Source organism: Hipposideros armiger, unplaced genomic scaffold (genome assembly GCF_001890085.2).
Source record: "Hipposideros armiger isolate ML-2016 unplaced genomic scaffold, ASM189008v1 scaffold_1321, whole genome shotgun sequence".
In the NCBI taxonomy this organism is placed as follows: Eukaryota; Metazoa; Chordata; class Mammalia; order Chiroptera; family Hipposideridae; genus Hipposideros; species Hipposideros armiger.
Window position 1 is genome coordinate 31,257 of NW_017732671.1, and position 20,267 is coordinate 51,523.

General features: G+C 35.2%; 1 protein-coding gene across 2 annotated transcripts in view; it reads right to left on the bottom strand.

Moving 5' to 3' along the window:
• The window catches only part of LOC109377198 (C-type lectin domain family 2 member D-like), a 38,898-nt gene that overhangs the window by 17,093 nt on the left and 1,538 nt on the right, over window positions 1–20,267 (bottom strand). For both annotated transcript variants that reach the window (XM_019633467.1, XM_019633466.1), the window contains exons 2-3: window positions 14,470–14,610; window positions 3,234–3,418 (exon numbers count right to left, since the gene is read on the bottom strand). In XM_019633467.1, coding sequence (XP_019489012.1) covers window positions 3,234–3,418; window positions 14,470–14,610 — 326 coding nt within the window. The remainder of the gene's footprint in view (window positions 1–3,233; window positions 3,419–14,469; window positions 14,611–20,267) is intronic.

The following is a 20,267-nucleotide window of genomic DNA, read 5'->3' on the forward strand; positions in this document are numbered from 1 at the left end:
ATGTTATTTTCCCAGGGTTATTTTTCCATATAGGCTATTTTTCTCAGAGTTACACACCCTAACAATTCTTATGCTACAGGGTACAGCTATACCTGTTCTATACTTATCTTAACTATGTTTCAATCTTTGACCTATAATTACTATATGGCTAGAGCTGAGTTCCTACATCATAGCCTAAAGAATGGTTCCCATGGCTATCCAGCAATTATCCTAAACACTACTAGCTAAACAGGATCTCAAGACTCACAGGGTATATATTTTTACTATTACTAAGAGACTAGCAGTGTGACTAAAACTGCTTTTAGTGTATAAAATAGAATTATAGTAATATACAAGAGTTACTAAGTTGATTAAGGTAAATAAAATAATCAATATCGGGAGGGGAGTCAGATCTTCACCCTATTGGGTGTCTAAAGGGGAATATAAGTTTTCTAAGAGATAAAACAGTATCTGTTTCTCAGTCAGAGCTTCAGAATTTATTACAGCGGCAGTGTGCTTGGCCATGTCAGACACTGAGGCGCAGCTGGCTCCCAACATCTCCCCCTTTTTTATTTATAATATTACTAAGAGACTATTCTCCCCCTTTTTTATTTATTAATAAGGCAAATAATGATAATGAGGCTGCGGTTGGCATCGCGGTATGACTGTGCTTGTCTTAGGCGTCCTCCTCAAGGAATAGAATCTTACCCGTCGTGGGCTAGCTAGCCATCTTGCAGCTAGGGCCTGTCTTAGGTTGATTCTTCCTGGGGGGATCTTCCCAACAGTACATATATGTTTATGATTATTAGACCTTCTTGCTATATCAAAACTTTTATTAAGATACAATGTCTTTCCATGCTTCTTGTAAATTATTTTTTCTTTAGTCCATTTTATCTGACAAGAATATACCCAGCTCTCTTTTGGTTACTATTTACATGGAATATTTTTTGTCATCCTTTTAGTTTCAACTTTGTGTCCTTATATCTAAGGTGAATCTCTTATAGAGAGCATGTAGATGAATCTTGTTTTTTTAAAATCTGCCTGTTTCTGCCTTTTAATAGGATATTTTCATCCATTTATTTACATTTAATGTGACTTCTGTTAAAGAAAGACTTATTTCTTCCATTTAGATATTTGTTTTCTATATATCTTCTATGTTTTTCTTAATTCTTCACTTCAGCTATATCTGCATTCTTTTGTATTTAGTTGAATTTTTTGTAGTGAACCATTTTGATTCCCTTCTTTCCTTTTCTGTATAGTTTTTAGTAATTTTATTCATTGTTTCCTTGGGGATTGCTAACATTTTAAAGTTATAATAACTTACTTTATAATATGAACTTGGTTTCAATAGTATACAAACACTTTGCCCCTATATGTCTCCAACCCTCTCTGTTTATATTATTGTCATAGATTACACATTTATGTACTGTATACCCACTAACATAGATTTATAATTTTTTATGAATTTACCTCTTAAATCGTATATGAAAAGAGAGAAGTTACAAAGTAAACCAAAAGTACAGTAATTCTGGCTTTTATATTTATGTGTGGTTACCCTTATGAGTTTTCTTTATTCTTTTGGCTGAGTTACTAAGTACTTTCATTTCAGCCTTTATTATCACTTGTAGGATACATCTACTAGTTTACTCAGTTGTTGATTATCTAGAAATATCATAATTTCTTTTTCATTCTGAAGGATAGTTTTGCCAGATACAGAATTCTTGGTTGACAATTTTTTTTTCTTTCAGAACTTTAAATATGCCATTGCACAGCTTTCTGGCTTCCACTGTCTCTCAGAATAAATCAGCTGTTAATCTTTTTAAGGATCTTATGTACATAGCTAGTTGTTTCTCTCTGTTTTCAAACTTCTCTCTTTGGGTTTCAACAACTTGACTATAATTTGTTTCAATTTGTTTCTCTTTGAGTTTATCCCATTTGGAGTTCATTGAGCCTCTTGGACATGTATATTCATCTATTTCGTCAAATTTGGGAAGTTTTCAACCATTATTTCTTCAAATATTTTTTCTACTTCTTTTTCTCTTTTCCTTCTGTGATTCCAATACTACATATATTAGTCTCCATATGTTGGTCAGTTTTTTTGTCTATAGTTTCCTTTAGCTCACTAAACATATTCAAGATAGTAGAATTTTCATCTTTGACTAATAATTCCAATGTCTGGGTTCCCACAAAGATGGTTTCTGTCAGATTTTTTTTTCCTGCAAATAGGCTATACATTCCTATTTCTTGTATGTTTTCAATTTTTAGTTTAGACTGGGACAGTTTGAATATTTTGTTGTGATAACTTTGGGAATCTAATTTTCTTGCTCTTCAGGGACTGTTGAAATTTGATTATTGAGGTTTGGAGCCATTGATTTGTCACTTTTCCAAACAATTTTTGCAAAATGTGTATTCCCTGTTATGTGCAGTCATGGAAATTTCTGTTCCGTTATTTCTATTGTTAGCCAATTACCTGCTAAAGATTTGGTTAAACGTCTGGCTCCCAAAGGGGGGTGGGGGGTGGGGAATAAATACTATTTCTTTAAATCACCTGAAAGCCACTTCAGTTGGTGGCAGCCTGCTTCTGTGTCTACCCCTCAGCAATAAAAAATAACAACACATTACTCCAATATTTGGAGAGAAAGGTCTTCACCCACCATAGGTCCAACAACATGAAGCATATGCTGAACATGGACAGCAGTCCCTATGGCTCCCTGCTATGATAGGGTGTGAGGAATGGTAACCATTATTGAGTGGAAAGGCTGAAATTCACTGAGATTAATGGAAATTTAGCAACGTACTCATCATGTTCTCGTTTGAATGCTGCAAGTGTACAATTAGACTCCAGAGCTCCAAATTACTTTAGAGTGCTTCTGCTGATTCAATAGTTCTTTACATGGAAGTCCAGATTTCAAGAGCTTCCTATTCCACCATCTTCCCTGCTAGATTATTTTGAAGCAATGCTATTAACTTCATAGAAATTTAAAATTATTTTTCTGCCTCTAATATTATAATTCCTATACTCACAGCTCTTACTCATAACTCAAAGAAGGCACTAGCCATCTTTCTCCCATGAATGTTAAGGTAATTATACATGGCCTACTGCAAAATACAGCACCTGCTGTTTTCCTCTTTCCTTATGCTGAAAAAATCTATGTATAGGCAGGTTCTAAGCCTATATTCTCACATAGAATGACAGAGTGTTTTGGTAGGGCCAATTTTTGTTTTTTTAATTGTAGCCAGAACTATTTTCTTACCAGTTCCTGGAGGGTTTCAACCTGAGCAAGATCAGCATCTTGTGATTCACAAAATCTCTTGCTGAATGTCCAATTCTTGGTGTCATCAGAAAAATAGAAACACTTTCTTTGGAAACCAATCCAGTTGTCCGGGCATGCAGGTTCCAAACATTCCGATGACTTTTGATGGAATTTAGCTCCAGTTGCTGAAAATAAAAACAACTTACTTTTATATTTTCCTGTATATCTTACCTAGTACTTTCTAATATATTTCCCAGTAATCTTGTGAAATGCTAAATGTATTATTATCATTTTTCAACTGAAGAATATGATGCTGAAAGTTGTTGAACACTTTACACTGCAAATGGCAAACCTGAGATTCAAACTATTGCCTCCAGTAGTGGATGAGCTCAAGAAGGAGCTGATAAAGCCTTAAAGTTTGAGTCAAGTAGTGGTCTCCTTGGATTTCAACAATGTTACCATTCCATAAAATGTCAGATATATCAATATCAACATTTGATCAGCCTTAGAGAACAGGTAGTTCTTCAAATACTCTAGATGCCTTAGTAAATAAAATGAGAGACAGGGTATAGATAACTTTTATGAGTAGTTTCTTGAGATGATATGGTCAGATATATGTCTAAGTAGTATCATGAGAATGAAAGAAGTAGTTATATCTTGAGCTTTCTTCCACTAAGGAGCTTCCTTTGATTAAGAAAATTTTATTAGGATGTCTATATTTTGAAGTTAACAATATTCCATTGTCAGGCTTTTCTGATACACTTCCCATATATTGAGGGGTGAAAACAAGAAAAGGATCTCCAGATGATCTTCACTGAGCTGCTAGTAGCTGACTGTTCAGCTTCTATGACCATCTTCTTCTGTCAACTTGACAGCTCTGAAAGTGTCTGTGGCAGGTCAGAAAGTTCTGTCCTCATAGCATAATTTCCATGGAGGCCCCTTAGGTTTGCCTCTTATGAGAAACAACTCCTAGCTATGGATAATCACTGATGTATTCTGAATGTCTAATCACATAACACCAGAAAAATATGTATTCTAAGGGACTCACCGCAAGCCAGATATCATATAATGCTTATCAGAGGAAGTGTGTATTTCTGGGATTATACCTGAAAGCAGCTTGCCTTTCTTCAAATCTGTGTATACCTATTGTGCTATCACTGCTCCTACCTCAAGTATTGTAAAGATGAGGGCCAGATTAGAGGATGACTAGCTATTGGCTCCTCGTGAGTAATCTTTTTCCAGTTAAAGTGCTAGTTGAAAGGAAGAGGAACATAGTATGGGTAATAAAGGCAGCCTGAAATACCAATTAAGATCTTATGGTTATTTAAAGAAATGAGGGCTATACATTTAAAATGTATTTCAGGAACATTTTCTTGATTAATATTGAGGTATTTACAACAAAAAGATTGCCTTCTTCTGGTTCTTCCTTTTTTTTTTCTTTATTCAATAGGTACTGTTGATTTAAAATCTATATAATCTTATTTTGTATTTGCTTCATCAACATATAACATTCTATTTTTGGTTACAGAATGGCAAGGATAGATCACCCTCTGTATAATCATAAAAGTATAAAGAGAATCATAAAAGTATTACCGAAAACATGAAATATTCTGAGTATTCCTGACTCTAAGATTTGTAAACAGGATTTAAAGGGCCTGTTATGATATTGCCTGTGAATACAGTAACAGGGGGTTAATTTTAGGTTACTACTCAAGTTGGGGTGGGATTGAGAAGAATTTTGTTGTAGTTTTGTATGTTGTATCTTGGTTTATGTTAGATGCAGTGCAAGCATGTCTCCAGCTATAAGGTCATTTTTGTAAGCTGCTTCTAGGATATGTGATCCAAGAAGACATTTTTTGTTTAGGAAAACTGGCTATATCTGCCAAACAATAAAAATAAAGGCTGGAACATGCTAGACTATCTGGAAGAGAAGACTATAATATATCTGTGACTACAGAGGCACTTAGTGGCTTTGATATTGTCTCTCTGTCTCTCTGTCTCTCTCTCTCTNTCTCTCTCTCTCTCTCTCTCTCTCTCTCTCTCTCTCTCTCTTTCTCTCTCTCTCTCTCACCATCTGATCTGTTCTTATTCATGCAGCATGTGTGTCATGGAAGTAAAATAAAATTTTTGTTCCTAGCTATGACAGATTAGACAAGAGACTGCTGCACATACCAAATGATAAACATATTGACCAAATTCGAACTTGTCTTTCCCCTTCTTAATATTTGTTTTGCAAAGTTCAAGTTTAGGTAGAGAAAGTGATGAGTAATCACTCTGCTCAGGGTTTCTGTCCATGGGTGACCCTGAGCAAATATCACACTGAGAAATCTTTAAACTTAGAGTGACCAAGATAAGTTAATTATTACCTCTTCTATCATTTCTTTATCTGTAACTTTATAACATGTCCATTAGGGATGGTAATGATGGTGATAATGTTGATTGTGGTCATTCAAATAGCAGCAAACAATTTTTGAAGGTGTTATTTTTACTAGGTGTGAAATAATTATTATATGTGCATTCAATTGTTTAATCCTAACAGCATTTTAATATGGTAAATTTACAATGTATTCCATTACATTTACACTACAGAGCTAAGTGTGAGTTTAGTATGTCTTGTCCACTAATTGCCTTTGGCAACTCAGATACTAGAAAGCTGACTTTTTTCCAACTAAAAGGTGCTCCACAACATCTTACTGACACCACAGGGCAGAATCACAGATTTCAAAATTTGTGGTATGAATAAATAAGGACAAAACTCACTGGCAAAAGTAAAGACTATTAGGAAGTTTTATTTACATGACACATCATGCTGAGTGGTGGTACTAAGATCCCAAAATAAGTTTTCACTCAAAATAATATGAAAAACTAACAATAAATAAATAAATAAATAATAAAGGATTAGAAAATTAGCTCTTCAAACATCAGCCATAATGGTCTTACAGAAATATGCAGAAAATAACCAAAAAAAAGTCTTTTAAGTACATTATTATATATCAAACACTGGTCTTTGTACTTTATTATATTAGTTGATTTAGCATCATGACTACCCTATGAGGTGGGTTTATCATGTCCATTTTACAGATGAAGAAATTAGAAACAGGAGGTAAAGTAATTTTCCCAAATTTCTATGGCTTATGCTTACATATTTGGGATTTAAGCCCAGATAGTTTGGTGGTGTAATGTTTATGTGCTTAACCACTGGACTACAGCCTCTTTCTAACTTTTAAAAGAAAAAACCATAATATTAGTTTGGGTAGTATGGTTAGAGAACTTGGAAAATTGGAAAATAAATCCCAGGTATTTAAAACAGTATTTGAAAAGATAATACGCTAGAAACTTTTAAAATCAGGGATCATTTATTGAGCACTTACCCTGTACCAGGTACTGAGCTAGGAGCTAAGGGTACAGAAAAAATATAGTATTTTTCTTCAAGTTGCTCACATACACACCTACACACACACACACACATATATAAATAATTACACATATGCCATGAAATATCAGATGGTAAAATCAATATTAATTAATATATCATTCCTCAAAAACAGAAGTACTTTATAAATTTGTGTGAAAATATATTTGCTTTAAAAAGGAGTAAATTTTAGCAGATTCAAATGAATAGGTTAGAAAGAATCTTGTCTCTACCATATATAAAATATGTAACTTTGGATTAATTATTAAACTATTTCTGATATTCACCAAATTTCATTACATTATAGGTTCATATGACTTTAGAAAATTTTGACATTTCTAGCAATGTGTTTACCTACCTAATAGGGAGCTCCTATAGGACTGTCAGCTGATTTCTCAACAGAAACTTTACAGGCAAGAAGGGATTGGCAAGAAATATTCAGTGATGAAAAGCAAGCATCTACAATCAAGATTACCCAGCAAAGCTATCATTTAGAATCAAGAAAAAGCTAACGGAGTTCATCACCACAAATCCAGTATTACAAGAAATGTTAACGGGACTTCTTTAAGAAGAAGAAGAAGAAAAAGATTTAAAAGTCTGAAAAATAAAATGGCAATAACCACATATCTATCAACAATTACTTTAAATGTAAATGGATTAAATACTCCATTCAAAAGACATAGGAGGGCTGAATGGATAAGAAAACAAAACCCTTACATATGCTGCCTACAAGAGACTCACTTAGTAAGATTGTAATAACTAAGTATGATAACTTGGGTACTGAATTTATTGGGGTGATCACTTTGTAAGTTATATAAATGTCTACTCATGGTGTTGTACACCTGAAATTAATACATTGCATGTCAACTCTAATTGAAAAATTTTAAAAATTATTTTAACAAAATAGAAAAAGTGTCCTATAAAATTGAAAGAGAAATTAAGACATTCCCAGACAAACAAAAGCTGAGTTGATTATCATTAGACCCGCCATAAAAGAAATGCTAAAGGGCATTCTTTAGAGTGAAATAAAATAACACTAGGCAATAAGTAGAATCCATATGAAGATATAAAGATCTCCAGCAAATGAGTGAACAATTATAAAATTCAGTTTTATTGGAATTTTGGGTTGTAACTCCACATTTTATTTTCTACAGAGTTTAAAAGATAAATGCATAGACATTTATAAACCTAAGTCAGTCAGAATACAATGTGTAAAGATGTAATTTATAATTTCCATAACATAAATTGTGGTAAGAGAATGGAGCTGTATAGAAGTACAGTTTTTGTATGTGATTGAGCTAAGTTACTATCAAGTTAAGTTAGACTGTCATAAATTTAAAATATTGTATGTAATTAGCATGTTAACCAAAAAGAAAATATCTATAGAATATACACATAAGAGAATTAGAAGGGAAGTGTTAGGAATTAGAAAGTAGTATTAAGAGAGAAACTTATAGTTTTAAATGCTTACATTTAAAAAGCATAAAGATCTTATAGTCTTATTTTAAACCTAAAGGAACTATTAAAAGAAGGGCAAACTAGGGCCAGCCAAGTAGTGCGTTGGTTAAGAGTTGGCTTGGGACGCCAGCTCTGAGCAGCAGGGCCCCAGTTCAGATCCCACATGAGGGCCAGTGATGCTGCGCCTTCTATAGCTAAGATGGTGAGCAATAGCTCGACCTGGAGTTGGGTATCTGTGATTTGCCGATGGCTGCATAGGCTGCAGTGAAGCTGCAGTGAGCAGCCATAAGCTACTGTGAGTGGCTGCCGGCCGCTCACGCTGGCTGCCGGCCACACAGGTAGCTTATGGCAGCCCACTGCAGCAGGGGCTGCAGCCTACGCCGTCGCCGACGACTCACAGCAGCCCAGCTCCAGGTTGAGCTGTTGTTCACCATCTTAGCTGTAGAGGGCAGTGTTACTGGCCCTCATGTGGGATCCGAGCCCGGGCCCTGCTGCTTAGAGCTGGTGTCCCAAGCCAGCTCTTAACCAACGCTCACTCGGCTGGCCCAAGACTGAATCTTAAAAAATAAAAAATCTGAGCAGACTAATAACAAAGAATTACATTAATTCAGGAATCAAAAATAACTCTCAAGACAGAAAGATGGCTTCTCTGGAGAATTCTACCAAACATTCAAACAAAATTAATGTCAGTCCTTCTTAATCTCTTCCAAACATGAGAAGAAAATAGAACACATTCAAGCTCATTTGATGAGACCAGTATCACCCTGATATCAAAGCCTGACAGAGACACCACAAGAAAAAAATACAGGCCAATATCCATGTTGAATATAAGTGCAAAATTCCTCAACAGAAGACTAACAACCTGAATTCAACAGCTATTTAAAAGGGTTTAATACCATAACAAGAGTGATTTAGCCCTAGTATGCAAGAATGGTAAATCAATGTAATATACCACATTAACAGACTGACAGAAGAAAAGAAAAACATGTGTTCATCTCAATAGATGCAGAAAAAACATTTGACAAAATTCAACACTCATTCGTGATAAAACCCCCAACAAGATAAATATAGAAGGTACTTACTTTTATATAATAAATGCTATATATGAAAAGCCCACACCGTTAGCATAATAATCAATGGGGGGAAACTGAGAGCTTTTCCTCTAAGATTTGGTGCAAAGCAAAGATGCCCATTCTTGCCACTTCTATTTAACATGGTACTGGAAGTCATAGTCAGAACAATTACACAAGAAAAAGAAATAAAGATCATCTAAATCAGAAAGGGTGAAGTAAAATTATCTCTATTTGCAAATGACATGATCATATATGTAGAAAACCCTAAAATCATTTTTAAAAAAAATAGAACTAGTAAGCAAATTCAGCAAAGATGCTGGATATAAAAACATACAAAAACCAGTCACATTTGTATACATGAACAGCAAACTATCCAAAAAGGAAATTTTCAGAATAATTTTAACCAATTTTAACCAACTTCTTTAACCAAAGAAGTGAAAGACATGTACACTGAAAGTTATAAAATATTGATGAAGAAAACTAAAGAAAACATATAAATGGAAAGACATCCCATGTTCATAGATTGGAAGAATTTACATTGTTAAAATACCCAAAGTGACACTTGCTGATTTCAAAATATATTACAAAGCTACAGTAATCAAAGCAGTATAGTGTTGGCATAAAAACAGACATATAAGCCAATGGAACAAATAGAGAGCCTAGAAATAAATCCACACATCTACAGTCAACTAATCTTCAACAAGGTTCCAAGAACATACACGGGGAAAGAATAATCTCTTCAATAAATAGTGTTTTGAAAACTGGATATCCACATGCAGAAGAATTAAATTGGACCCTTATCTCACACCATATATAAAAGTCAACTTGAAATGGATTAAAGACAAACATAAGACCTGAAATCATGAAACTGCTGGAAGAAAACATCAGGGAAAAGCTTCTTGACATTGATATGTGAAATGTTGTTTTGGATATGGCACCAAAAGAGCAGGCATCACAACCAAAGTAGTGGGGTTACACCAAACTAATAGCTTATGGGATGGCATCTAGATAAAGTTTCTTTGCAGCAGAGGAAACACACAATGAAATGGCAACCTATGAAATGGAAGAAAATGTTTGCAAACTATATATCTGATAAAGCATTAACATAAAAAATATGTAAAGAACTTATATAATTCAATGCCAAAAAAACAAAACAAACCCTATATAAAAATGGGCAAAGAACTAAATAGACATTTCTCCAAAGAAGGCACAAATGGCCAACAGATATATGAAAAGGTACTCAACATCACTCATTATCAATGAAATGCAAATCAAAATCACAATGAGATATAACCTCACACCTATTAGAATGTCACTTATCACAAAGAAAAGAGATAAGTGTTGGTAAGGATGGGGAGAAAAGGGAACCCTTGTACACTATTAGTAGGAATGTAGATTATGATAACCATTGTGGGAAACAGAATGAAGGTTCTTCAAAAAATTAAAAATAGAACTATTTTATGATCTAGTAACTGTTTCTGGGCATATATCCAAAAGAAATAAAAGCACTATCTTCAGCCGGCAGAGTGGTGCATTGGTTAAGAGTTGGTTTGGGATGGCAGCTCTGAGCAGCAAGGCCCTGTTTCGGATCCCACATGAGGGCCAGTGATACTGCACCCTCTACAGCTAAGATGGTGAACAACAGCTCAACTTGGAGCTGGGCTGTCATGAGTCACCGGCGATGGCGTAGGCTGCAGCCCCTGCTGCAGTGGACTGCCTTAAGCTACCGCAATCGGCCAACAGCCGGCATGGCTGCCAAGAGCCGCCGTGAGCAGCCATCCAGGGGCCAGCAACCAATCTGCCTCACCCGGGAAAAGCGCAATGATAATACCAACATGGGCCAGTGAAGCGGCGTCTTCCACAACTAGACTGAAGAATAAAAGGACAGCAACTTGTCTGTTCCCCTTTCCTGATTCCCCAACGCTGTTCCCCTCCACCAATTCCCCAATAAAAAATCTTTTTTTAAAAAAAGCACTATCTTGAAGAGATCACTGCATTCTCCTGTTCAGTATGGCATTATACACAATAACTAACATATGGCAAAACTTAAATGTCCATTGATGCATGGATAAAGAAAAATATACCATATCAAGAATGATTTATCTCTAGGTATATACATACGATGGACTAGTCAGCCTTAAAAAAGGAAGAAATCCTGCCATCTGTGACAATCTGGATGAACCTGAAGGAAATTGTGCTAAGTCAAATAACCAGACAGAAAGAAAGTACTGCATGATATTTATACAGTTGACCATTGAACAACATGGGTTTGAATTGTGCTGGTCTACCTATATGTAGATTTTTTTTCAATGAACACCTGTACTGTTTCCGACATCTAAACTTACTAAAAACTATAGTTGAAAAAAAAAAAAAAGAAGCATGGCATTGGCATAAAAACAGAAATAAGAACCAATAGAAGAAATAGAGATTCCAGAAAGATTCCTCGCGCTTATAGACACATGATTTTTGACAAGAGTACTAAGACCTTTAGTTAGGAGAATATAGTATTTTCAACAAACAATGCTGGGAAAACTAGATATCCACATTCAAAAGAATGAAGTTAGACCATTACATTAAAACATATAAAATTAACTTAAAATGGATCAAAGAACTTAATTTAAGAGCTAGAACCATAAAAACTCTTAGAAGAAATGACAGGGGAAAATCTACATTACATTCATTTGGAAATGATTTCTTGAATATCGCATCAAAAACACAGGCAACAAAAGAAAATATAGATACATCAGACTATATCAAATAAATAAGGTTTGTGCCTCATAGGACACCATCAAGAAAGTGAAAAGACAACCCATGTTATTGGAGAAAATATTTTAAAATCATATTTGAAAAAAAATAAATCATATTTGATAAGGAATTATGCAGAATACAACTGAACAATAATCCAATTTTAAAAATGCACAAAGGACTTGAATAGTCATTTCTCTAAAGAACATATAAAAATGGCTAAATATTACAAGAAAAGATGCTTAGCATCACTAATCATTAGGGAAATGCAAACCCAAACCACAATGAGATACAACTTCATCCCCATTAGGATGGTGACTATAAAAGCAACAAAAAAACAAAATTGACAAGGATTTGGAGAAGTTGGAACCCTTATGCAGTGTTGGTGGGAATGTAAAGTGAGGCAATGACTGTGAAAACAATTTGGCAGCTCCTCAAAAAGTTAAACATGTATTCCAATGTTTAACTTCTAGGTATATACCCAAAAGAATTAAAAGCAGACTCAGATACATGTACAACAATGTTCATGGCAGCATATTCACAACAGCCAAAAGGTGAAACAACACAAATATCCCTCAATAAATCAATAGATAAATAAGACATAGTATAGGCACACAATGCAATATTATTCAGCCTTAAAAAGGATTGAAAATCTAATATATGCTATAAAGTGGAGGAAACGTGAAAACATTATGCTACATGAAATAAGCCAAACATCAAAGGACAGACACTGTATGATTCCACTCATATGAGGATATAGAAAAGAAGTAGAATAATGGTTACCAGGAACTGAGGCAAGGGTAAGTGGGAATTTATTGTTTACTAGGTAGAGAGTTTCTGCTGGGATGATGAAAAAGTTCTGAAACATAGTGGTTATGGTTGGACAATATTGTGACTATACTAAAAGCAACTAAATTGCACATTTAAAAAATGGTAACTTTTATGTTATGTATATTTTGCCACAATAGAAAACAACAAAACAAAGAAAGTCACCTCAACAATTCTAAATATTGGAAGGGAGATCTGGAAGAATATACTTATTATAGTAGATTATGGATGATTTTTAAATTTGTTATTAATTTTTTATTTCCTGTACATTTTAAACCAAGAACATTACATTCATAATCAATGTTTGTAAGTTCTTGACCTATCTGCTTCTGAAAATCTTTTCTGAATAAATATTTTTGTCTCTATGTAGTAGAATGAAATGAGAGAAAGAAAAAAGAGACCTTAATCACTGGATGGTTAATAAGTGAAGATGATTTTTCCTTATTTCAAAGAGCAGGTCTTATTTTCTCCTGGGAATTTGTGGAAAGTTTAAACAGGGTTAGAAGATAAAACTATATGTAGTTTTGGAAGAGACTGTAAATTATCAAAATCTGTTTCCTTCTTCTATAATAATGTAATAAAAATTCACATTTCCCAGACTCCTTGTTATGTATAAATGCCTTTGTTACTAGGTTTCCACAAATAAACTTGGGTAGAAGAAATATATGACACTTTCTGTTCTAGACCTTAAAAGATTGAGCATCTCTCCTCAATGCACTCTTTTCTTGTCCTTCAGGAAACATAGGCTTGATGGTCAGATCCTGAAGATGCCAATGATATCCTAGAGAGTAATGGAAGATAGGAACCTACAGATCTCAGGATTACTGAGAGGTCAAAGGAATCTATGTTTTGTAAGCCAACATGGTTTTTTTTTTCCCTTTGGTCCTGTTTTCTCTTTAATATCATCTTAGCCTACATCCTAATTAATACATTGTTTAAAGAATACATACTGAAATCTTGGCCAATATTCAAGCATTAAAAAAATTTCATACACATAGACTGCGACTACTCTATTTTCATATATCCTCCATCAAGACCTTTGCACAATGACTTTGAAGTAATACTAATTGAAAATGCAATTTCTGTGATATATATGTACACATAAATATGTGTGTATGTGTACATACATCATATATATATACATACATGCACACACACACATATATATGGTGCCAAAAAAATGTATACAAGTGGACACTTTGGTCAACGTTGCTCAAGCAGTAGTTTGCTGTAGTCAGAAGTGTCTGGATGTTGATGGTAACCACTTTGAGCACCTCTTATAATTGCAGAGATCAAATGTCGCTTGTATTTATCTTTTGTTATTGGTATACATTGAGAATTACAATTTTAATAGTTTTTTCCTTTATTAAAATGTGTACACATTTTTGGCACTGTGTGTGTGTGTGTGTGTGTGTGTGTGTGTGTGTGTGTGTGTGTGTGTGTACACACATGATAACAGGCCTAGCTATAATGTAAATTAAAGCACAATATGAGTGGCAATTGGGTTCTCATTTCTGTAGACTCTGGTCATCTAATTAAATTTGCAATAATGTGTCCTCTATCTTACACAATAAAATTTTTAGATCTCAGTCTATAAGGCTATTGTTTAACTCAATTGGTGAAATAAAAAAAAATTATTAAGAACTGTAAAAAACAGAAAAATTATCAAGAAGTTTTCTCTTGGTAATTCTTAGGTGAACAAAGATTAAAATTCACTTACCTAGCAAAGTAATAAGTACGATTACAATACATACGGCAATAACCAAGGTTGCAATCCTGATACTGGAATAGAAGGGTTGCATAGTGTAACGGTTGGCACTCTGGACTCTGATACTGGAACACTTTTTTGAAAGCCGATAATCTGTAATAATTATTGGAAAGCATATTTTTACTTTAAATGCAGATAACAAACTACTAGAAACATTACCCATCAAAATGTTACTTCAACTTAATTTCTTCCTTTTTCACTAGATGGGGAAATTGGCCTGTCATTTTATGAACTTACAATTTTGTTTCCATAATTTAATTGTTCACAGGAGTTAAAATTGATATTGAATATACAACCCATGCAGTAACCTTGCACCCTTCCCAAAAAATAAACACAAATCTGATTACACCTCTAGATGCAGCTACCAATTTATTAGATATAAAAGAGAGAGTCATGTCAAACTATAGGAATAAAATCAACACAATCAAGACCATTAGAAATTCTATGTAACAAATGATCTTGGTTCTTAAAAAGAAAATGTAGAGGAAAATTTAAAAAGTGATCAAGGGGGAATCTCTTAATTAAAAGGGACTTAAAATTCATTTTTTTAAAAAGACAAAACTAAAGTGAGGAAATGATTATTAAAAACTAAAATTAGTGGTATTCTTGGGAGGAAAGGATTGCAAATCGTAATGAATACATGGAGGGTTTCTGAGCTGGATAGCAAGCTTCTTTCCCTAACAAAGATAGCAATTAATAAGGATGTCCATCTCAATAATTCATTAAGTTGTATATTTGTTTTATACAATTTTCTATATTTGTGTTGTATCTCAAAACATCCTATGTTATCTAAAACCTCTTATAGGGCCAGCTGAGTGGTGCGTTGGTTAAGAGCTGGCTTGGGACATCAGCTCTGAGGAGCAGGGCGCAGGTTTGGATCCCATATGAGGGCCATTGACACTGTGCCCTCTACAGCAGAGATGGTGAACAACAGCTCAACCTGGAGCTGGGCTGTTGTGAGTTACCAGCGATGGCGTGGGCTGCAGTGGGCTGCCGTGAGCTACCTTGAGTGGCTGGCAGCCAGCATGAGCTGCCAAGAGCCGCGGTGAGCGGCCATCCAAAGGCCGGGGAGCGATCTGCCTCACCCGGGAAGAGCGCAATGATCACAATACCAACATGGGCCAGTGAAGTGACATCCTCCACAACTAGACTGAAGAGCAAACGGACAGCAACTTGTCTGTTCCCCTTCCCCAATGCCCCAACGGTGTTCCCCTCTCCCAACTCCCCAATAAAATCTTTTTTAAAAATTAAAAAAAAATAAAACCTCTTATAAATTTTATTGTTGGATTCCTCTTCTGACTCCATCTCTTAGCTACAGTACACTATAACTAAATCACCTAGACATGTTCTTGGTTAATTAAATAGGCATATTTGTCTTCAGCATTCTATCCACACTAGAGACATCAGCTATTCTCATTGATGTTACTAAAGACATTTTTCTTAATTAATAGACTCTATTTTTTTGAACACTTTAAAGTTTACAGGAATATTTAAGGGGAGATATAGAGTTACCATATACCCCCTCCTCCACCCCCACCCCCATTTCCACTATAATTAACATCTTGAACATGGCACTTTTGTCACAACTGATGAGATAATATTGATACATTATGATTAACTGAAGTCCATAGTTTGCATTAGAGTTCACTTTTTGGGTTGTACATTCTATTGGTTGACATGCATGCACCATTATAATATTATGCCATTATAATATTATACAGAATAGTTCCACTGCCCTCCAAATCCAACATGCTCCAGCTATTCATTCTTCCTCCCTGCCCACCTCAAAACCCTGACAACATTAATCTTTTTATTGTCTCTTCTGTCTTTTCCAAACTGTCTTATATTTGGATTCATACAACATGTAGCCTTTTCAGTTGGCTTCTTTCTCTTGGCAATAAGCCAAGATCTTATTTTGGTAGCTTAATAGCACCTTTCCTTTTATCACTTAATAATACTCCATACTGTGGATGTATCAGTTTATGAATTCACCTATTAAAGGGAATCTTGATTGCTTCCAGGTTTTGGCAATTGTGAATAAAGCAACTATAAATGTTCACGCTCAAATTTTTGTGTGGATATAGGCTTTCAATTCATGTGAGTAAATACCAAGGAGTGTGATTGCTGATCATACAGTAAAAGTATGTTTAGTTTTGTAAAACACTGCCAAACTGTCTTCCAAAGTGGCTGTGCTATTTTGTGCTTTACCAGTGATGAATGAGAGTTCTTGTTGCTCTACATCATCACCAGCATTTGGTGTTTTCGGTATTATGGGTTTCAACCATTCTAATAGGAATGTAGTGGAATCACATTTTTGTTTGCATTTGCAATCTCCTAATGATGTACAACGTTGAGCATAATATACTTATTTACACTCTGTATATTTTCTTTGCTGAGGTGTCAGTTCAGATCTTTTACCCATTTTTAATTGGGTTTTTGTTTAGTTACTGTTGAATTTAAGAGTTCTTTGTATTTTCAACAGCGGTTCGATGCCCAGCCTGAGCTGAGCTGCCACTGAGCTGCCAACAGGTGACAGGATGGCTCAGCTAAAAAAAAAAGAGTTCTTTATATTTTTTTGGATAACAGTCCTTCATCATGTATGGGTTTTACAAAAGATTTTCTATAGTACTTTTATTCTCTTAATGACATCTTTCATAGAGCAGATGTTTTTAATTTTAATGAAGTCCAATTTATTAAGTTTTTTATTTCATGGATCATTCTTGAACATTGTATTTAAAAAGTCATCACCAAGCCCAAGGTCACCTAAAATTTCTGTGTTATCTTTTAGAGGTTTTTTAGTGTTGTATTTCACATTTAGGCCTTTGATCCATTTGGATTTTGTGAAAGGTATAAGGTCATTGTTTACATATGGATGCCAGTTGTTCCAGCACCATTTGTTGAAAAGAATGTCCTTTTCTCATTGTCTTTGCACTTTTGTCAAAATCAGTTGACTATGGATGGGTCTTTTTCTAGGCTCTCTTTTCTCTTCCGTTGATCTATTCAATCTTAACTACTATAGTTTAGAGTAAACCTTGAAGTCAGGTAGTATCAATACTCTGACTCTGTTCATCAATATCATGTTGGCTGTTCTGAGTCTTTTGCCTTTCTGTATAAACTTTAGAACCATGTTGTAGACATCCACAAAATAACTTCCTGGGATTTTGATTGGCATATTAGTCATAGTTGTTTTAAATTCTTAGTCTGATAGTTCCAATATTTCATCATTATTGAGTCAGTTCTGATATTTGCTCTGTGTTTTCAAGCTGCATTTTTTGTCTTTTAATATGGCATATAATTTATTATTATTATTATTATTATTATTATTGAAAGCCTGTGTCATAATAAATACCTGGTCATTATTCTAGTTCCTGGCAAGGAAGTTCAAAAACCCTTGGAATTTCCTGAGTCATAAGAATATTTTTGTTATGCTAATGTGATTATTTACTGTGGGGTCCTACCTAGCTCTAGGATGGGTGTTGCTCACCAGAAAAACCAACCACTATCTGATGAGAGGGCAGAGACTTTCAACCATCTGACTTCTGACCTCCAAAGAAAGAGGGAGGCAGAAAACTGAATTTAATCATATGGCCAATGATTTAATCAATTGTGCCTCTATAATAATACCTGGATTAAAAACTCTGGACACAAAACTCCAGCATTCCATAGAGGTTTCAGGTTGGTGAACAGATTGACATGCAGAGATGATAATTCACTTGGGTTCCACCAGGGGGTGGTCTGAGTTCTGTGCTCTTAGTCCCACCCTAACATTGCCTCATGTGCCTCTTCCATTTGGCTGTTCCTGAGTTGCATCCTTCATAATGAAACTATAATCATATATGTGGTGCCTTCAGTGAGTTCAGTGAGTTGTTTCAGTGAATTATCAAGCCTGAGGGAATTGTGGGAAGCCTCAACTTGCAGGAGCTAAGTTGCAAGAACATGGACTAAAGGCAAAACAGGCTGGGGTGAAAAGGAAAGATGATTATTAAAATGCTTTTGTCATTTTGTTGTAAGCTCTAAATAGCCTTGTCTTTTTGCTTGTCATTGTGTCTCTATCATCAAAGTCAGTGCCTATAAAATAGAAGGTGCTCAGCAGACACCCAATGGGTGGATAATTCTGGCTTCATGTAAGTGGAGCTAGCATAAAATTACAGGACAAAATAGGCAGACATGTGGGTAGTTTCAAAATTGAATTGAATCATAAGACACTCAGTTGGTCAGAAAATTGGTGTCAGAACACAAATCTGGACAAGATATATTGAGTAGAAGGGAACTGATACTGGTTTCTGGGGAGTTTTCTGTTTCTGGGCTTCTGCTCTGACAAGTTAGGGTTTTCTTCATCCACCTGTGTCTCACTTCAGTCTAGTGGCACTCATTTTTTATATAACCGCAGTTCTCTGGTGGATTTAAGAAGAGATGATTTTCAGTTTTTCAGGGATTTTTGTTTGTTTCAGATTTTTCTTAGTTGTTTTGTTTTTTTCCTTGTGTAGATAAAGAGCAATGACTTCTAGTCTCCTTACATGGTAGATCAGAAATATGACGTCCTTCAGAAGATAGTTTTCTTTGTTAGGCCCTGACACTAAATTGATATACTTTACAGTACAGTAGAGAACAGAGGTCTCAAATTAAACCTAAACTATAAAATTTAGCCATCCATGAGCATTTGTAAGAGCAAGAGGATAGACAAGTCAAGAAGCCTCAAATGGTAGGTGGGAGCTGAGTTGCAAAAGCATGGACCAAAGGCAAATAGGCTGAGGTGAAAAGGAAAGATGATCATTATTGGGTTGTCAGAAAAGTCATGACGTTTTTATGTTTTTCATTGCAAAAATGCATCATGACTTTTCTGACAACCCAATAAAATACTTTTGTCATTTTATTGTAAGCTCCATTAGGAGCATAGTCCCTTTGCTCATCAGTGAGTCTCTGTCATCTCAGTGCCTATAAAATAGAAGGTGCTCTACAGACACCCAATGGGTGGATGATTCTGGTTTCATGTAAATGGAGCTAGCATACCACACCCTGTCTCTCATTGAATGCAACTATAAAACCTAAACAGAATACATAGAACAGCTATTGAGGACTCTGAAAACTACATATACTATAGTAACAGCAATGCTACCAAGAGCACCAGAGTTTGAGATGCCACAATAACAGTACTGAATTTACCTGTACCCTGAACTTAATGGACCCAGAAGCCTTGAAATGGGCAATTATTGGGGCACAAGTGTAGAGAGCTCCAGGAGTAGCACTCTGGCTCTGGCTAAAGGAGTAGAAATAAGAACTAATACAGACAGACTATGAAAATAACCCATGTTTTTCTTTCTCCTGTCCATTCTTGTGTGCCTCAAACTTCAGGCAATATCATGATGGCAGTGGCAGTAGAATTATGACTGTGCCAGAGGGTAGTGATTGTCTTCTCCCTTCAGTAGAGCTCTTGTTCCGAGAGGGTGAGACCAAACCCCCTCCCTTCTGCTTTCTCTTCTCTTTCCTCCTGTCACATGGGCTGACAGATGCAGCCACATTTGCAGAAGTGCATGATAGAGCAGGGGAACTAGAGTCACAAAGCTCTGGATGTAGAACGGAAAAGAGTAGCCCCTGGGGACCTTGGGCAGATGATGAAGAGGAAAGAACTTTGAAAATGGACCTCTGAATCCTATTTGTGAACTCCTCAACTCACCCCCCTACAAACTGCTTTTGCTAAACCTGACCCTAAGTAATGTACCAAAGACACTGAGACCTAAAGTAATGAATAG